Source organism: Atta cephalotes (assembly GCF_000143395.1).
Source record: "Atta cephalotes unplaced genomic scaffold scaffold00047, whole genome shotgun sequence".
NCBI classification, from domain to species: domain Eukaryota; kingdom Metazoa; phylum Arthropoda; class Insecta; order Hymenoptera; family Formicidae; genus Atta; species Atta cephalotes.
Genome location: NW_012130111.1, coordinates 490,893 through 496,515, shown reverse-complemented (window position 1 = coordinate 496,515; position 5,623 = coordinate 490,893). Strand labels below are relative to the sequence as shown.

Below are 5,623 nucleotides of genomic sequence, written 5' to 3'. Positions count from 1 at the left end.
AGTATGTGTGTGTGTGTGTGTGTGTGTGTGTGTGTGTGTGTGTGTGTGTGTTTAAAAGCGAGAAAAAGCGTAGTCTACTACATTCTTCGACTTTTAAATTTTATCAGTTCCAGACATGATAACATAATATCCTTCTTTTCTGAGAATTATATCGATTTTATGTCGACTGACTAAACCAAGTTCTTTCAGAAAAGCCGACTATCAAGTATTGGCAAATATGATCTACAATATAAATTATTATCGAAACTTCGTTGCGAAAGCGAAATTAAGTGTTTCAAGAAGAAAGGATATATCAAAGTGGATTTTAACAAAGAAAAGTCATCCATAATATAAATAATATATATGTCATAACAAAAAAAAGCTCTCTCTCTCTTTCTCTTTCTCTGTCTCTCTCTCTCTCTCTCTTTCTCTGTCTCTCTCTCTCTCTGTCTTTGTGTGATTTTTAAAAATATTCTAATTCTTAGAAAAGATGAACAGTTAGTTGAATAGAGATGAAAATTAAATTACATTGATAGAAACGAGCATTAATGAATTTTTTTAAATGTTTTCTGTACATAATACAGCAAATTAAATGTTAAATTATGGTCTTATCGCATCCATCCCAATGTTAAATAAAGTTCGCAATGAATAGAAATACATTTAACAAACAATAAACTGAATGCTTTAAAAACAGATGTTAATATATTGACTGCCTTATACTGTCAATCAATTTGATGAATTTTATTGTAAATCTATTTGTTATATCATAATATCAAAAAGGATAACATGTCCATATTTAATAGGAAAATTTAGTTGAATTATCACAGAAAATTGAACTGCTGTCTAGTTCGAACTTACCGTTCGTGGGTTGATGATATTCCCGATATCCTGGATTATTTATGGTAGCTCCACGAGGATCCGTGACAACCCTAATCTTAGTCGGATCGCCACCTCTTCGGGCGTAAATACCCTCGTAAATGGCAGAAACTAGTACACCAAAGTTCAAAGCGATGGCAGCCAACTGCAATAATAAATAAAATCTACTAAAAATGTCTTGATCAAAATCTAATTGTGCGAAGCTACGTACATATATCAAAAATATCGATCGTATCTTCTCTTAGCACATTTCATAATTCTTCTTCTCCATTTCATACATTTCTCGTCAAGTAGTAAAATATTAGATAATAACAATTATTTGTAAGTAATAATTCAGAAATGCCTTACATGCTCTTGTAATAAACCAAAATTTATATAGAAATTAATACATATATAAGAAAGCATATATTATAAGCATATAAAGATAAACAAGATTACATCCTTTTTATGAGACTTATAATCCATCAATATATTCGGTTGGAATTAAAATATAACATATTTATCACAAAATAAATAAATTTTTAAACATATATGATGTACATAATCGTTCTGTTTGCAATCATATATTTAATATTACATTGATTGAATAGGTATAAAATAGCTATATAAATAAAACGCATACTTATTGTTTGAGCTTTAAAAATTTTTTCATTGTAAAATTTAAAAAAATTTTACGTGTTTGATTTTAATTTAAAAACAGCTTTGATTTTTTTCATTTTATAGTTTTAAATGTTTTCTGTTATGTTTTTTTACACATTGTTGAGAAATTGGAGAATATGAGTTTTACTTTTAGATATTATACACTGAAAAAAAATATAGTCAATTTTTAATAAATATTTAATTGAATACTAAACTAGCAAACTAAATATTTATTAAATATAAAGATATATTTATTTAATACAAGAAATGTTGATTTGATTTAACAATCATTTTTTTTACTGAACAAATATTTATTTATTTACTTACTATAAGTAAATGTTTAATAGTATTGAACTAAACATTTATTAAAATTAACTATATTTTTTTCTCAGTGTATGACTCGTATAATTTAAATAGCCTATAACAGAATCTTATCACAAGAAATTTTGACAAAACAAGAGTGAAAATGAAAAATATATATTTCTTTTTATACATCCTATAGCTTACTATATCTTATACTTATCCTAACTTACTGAAGTTAATTACAAAAATCAAAAGTTTATCAACTTATGGCCGGACTGTTACGTCTCCAGTATAATCAAAGCGAAGTTTATAAAATTGATAATAATAATAAAATTAATTCACTAGGAAGCCTATTATATCTATAAATTGTTTATTTTGTGATAAAGATTTATGATCTCTAAAACGAGAGAATGCACCTATCCGGAAATGAGACATAAATAAAATCAAAAACTCGAACTGTAAACTTTACGTACACAATCATAAGAAATCTATTGCTTTTCCGAGAATCGCGCATTTATTTTCCTTTGCATTAATTGGCTTGTAGATTCCAATTACTTGACACATCGTCCACTGTTTTAATCCACTGTTTTAATTTGGCGCATCTCCATGTTCTCAAAATATCAATTCACATCGAGAGTTCGCTATATACATGCCACAATGCCATAGTCCCTACTATCTTGCAGGAAAACGATTGCACACTATGAATCCCATCTCCAAGCGCGCGATCAAATGTCTCTCTTTCTCTCTCTCTCTCTCTCTCTTTCTTGAACGTCGTTCTTCCTTACACGACAAGCAAGTAACTAGATGATCCTCATCGTGTATTATCAATATGAGCAGAAGAGGCATCATCCGTAGGTGGTGATCGACTAGATGGATAGTGGAAGGAGTGCGCGAGGAAGGGGAGACAATTTAATTAGGGCCAACAAAGAAGCCACGCGCGCCATTGTCGTTCCATCGCTATAATTAATCTGGTCGTCCGGTGTTTGCCTCCTTTCTTTTTGTCCTCCTTGGGGATGAACGTCGCGACGAGCTTCTCTCCCCTATACACGAGAGATCTGATAAAAAAGAACGCAAGCAACCGCTCGTTGATGTTCTTCACCACCCCCTCCCCCTTTTGATTACCACGGCAATGGTTATTTTTCCTGTTGCATTGGACGGGTTTCTTTCGCACTGATGTACATATGAGTATTATCAAATAAATCAAGAAAAAGTCGCGGTAAAATAATGAAAATTTCAAAAACATGATTGAACAGAAAATAAGAAAAATCTGATTTGGACAACAAAAACTAATCTGTTTTTTATCACTTTCTGAACTGGTGCACACGATGCAATAAATTAAAATAAAACAATTATACGTTTGTTTCACTTCAATTTATTGCATGTGCACCAGTTTAGAGAGTGATAAGAAACAGACCTTTAAGCACAATAAAAAACAGACCTTTTATTTCATGCAAACGAGTATGCGTATGTATCACATGATTTCACAACAAATGATATTTTCACACGTATGTAGCATACATTAATTGTATAAATGGGATGACTTGGTTGTGTAATAAAATTTTGCTAGATATAGCAGCTATTGTGTGCAACATTAAATTGCTCGCTTCAATAATTTTTTTTTGCAACATTTATAACGAAAATTATTTGCATTATCAATTAGATGCAACTTGATTTATTTTAAAGGAGATAACTTATGATTATTATTCTTCCTTCGCGATCATAAATATATTCCTTAATATAGAATTGATTGTTCCTCGATAGAATTATCAAGTATAAATTTAAATATAATAAAAGATATAACAAAAGTTTTATATTATTTTCATTTGTACATTTAGTATACAATATTGTTAATATCATGGGAAAGTAAAAGCAAATACATTAACTCAATTGAATTTCCTTGAGTAAATGATATTACCTTGCCTTGTTTGTGCTTATTCATTCTATCCAATTCAATTTCGTCCTTGGCCCCTTTCAAGAGACTCCGTTTTCTCTTGTCCATCATCGTATATTTTCGAAGATAAGATATCAAAATATCATTGTATCTAACATAATGATAAAACAATATCGATGTTGAAAGAGAATTTATCGCGAGCAAAATATACAATACAGTGAACCAATCAATTGAAAATTTCGTCTTTTTAAAATATATTATATATTTAATTTTTAATATATGCTTATTAAAAAAAATATGACTAATAGCTTTGAATGGCAAAAAGTATTGCTCACGTTCGAGCTTGCGTGCCACGACAAAAGGCTGAACTCATACCAGCTGAGAAACGAAAAAATTCACTTATCGCAAAAACTGAGAACGAGGACAACACGGCGAGTTCATTAACGAGCCACACCGAAACACTCACTGCAGGTCCGCCAATGTCGGCTCATTGTTTTAAAAGTATCTACGAGTCGTGGCTGCTCCGACACATACTAAGTTACGATCGGTGGGGAGGGACTTAAAGAAACACCTGAGTCCAGTTCACGATCAGATGACTTCTAAGCTTAAGTTTAATTCTTCGTTAGATATATGTTTCTGCGTCAATTGACAATTTACTCGCATGCTAATGGAAGTGCATGGTATTACTTGATAAAGTTATCTCAATATATTCATCCTTTTAGCTCTCTTAATTTTTTTTTATATAAGCAACTTCAAGCGTAGTAAACGATAGTAAGTTTAAAATGATTTATCTCAGCACATATTCATAATATATTATAATCAGGCTAAATTTCCACGCAGAAAAAAGAAATTTATGGCATCTTGGCATAATTTTGCTACGAGATCATAATATTTCTGAAATATATTCACCATAATATGATAGTCACATAATACGATGATATTTGAAAACATTTTTACATATATATTATATTGTACGTAATACCTATGTTCATGACTTTTTGCAAGATATATTTTTACATACAGATCTATTTTCTTTAGAATTACTTCTTACTCTTAGAAATTGAACACATTTAACAATTACAAATGTATTTCCTATTTCATGATTAAATAAATCTTATTTATTAAATGTTGTTATTTTACATGCGTTTTAATCAAATTGAACTTGAAAGAAAAAGAAAAAAACAAAAATTTATTCACTTCAAAAATACATATTGATCTCGTAAATTTGTGCATATTAATAATTTATAAGTGCATATTGATCTAAAGTTCACAGACATATATCCCTTTTTGCTATTCAGATAGAATCATTCCGCGAAGAATCGTAATAAAGAGTTTGGTATTTTTTTTAACAAAATCGGAACTTTACTATATATGCTGCCTGAATTGCAAAGATCAAATATTAAGAGAGAAAATTTAATATTTTTCCATCGATCTGATAATATCCCATACAAGATGCACATCACATGTAATAACAAGTTGAATATTTCCTTGACGGAATCTGAAACTTTACTATACTGCAAGTACTAAATTGTAAAGACCACGAATGTTTCATCTGCATTGGGAGAAACCCGAGCTGCCGTCTTGCGATAAGAACAAACTTTCGAAGTGCGTTGGCGACGTTATCGTTTAGTTTTATAAAACGTGACGTTCTTTCACATGCCATCATTGTCGCTGTTGCATCGTACTCTGTGGTCGATATCCAAATTATTATTGCCAATACGAATGTAATTTATTTTTTGATTAATCTATATATCCATATTAAAATAGGTTTAATAGAGCCACATATTATATCGAAATAAAAATGTATTCGCATATGAAAGAGATATTTTTGTTTAATTAATAGTCTCTGTAATTTTAATAATGTTTTTAATAATAACTTAATAATAATATTTAATAATATTAATAACATTTAATAATATTTAATAATATTACTTG

At 29.7% G+C, this 5,623-nt stretch overlaps 1 protein-coding gene across 1 annotated transcript in view; it reads right to left on the bottom strand.

Moving 5' to 3' along the window:
• The window catches only part of LOC105622595, a 35,406-nt gene that overhangs the window by 2,151 nt on the left and 27,632 nt on the right, over positions 1-5,623 (bottom strand). Inside the window, exon 4 of the mRNA XM_012204012.1 lies at positions 838-1,058. Within this exon, the coding sequence (XP_012059402.1) occupies positions 838-1,058 (221 nt within the window). The remainder of the gene's footprint in view (positions 1-837; positions 1,059-5,623) is intronic.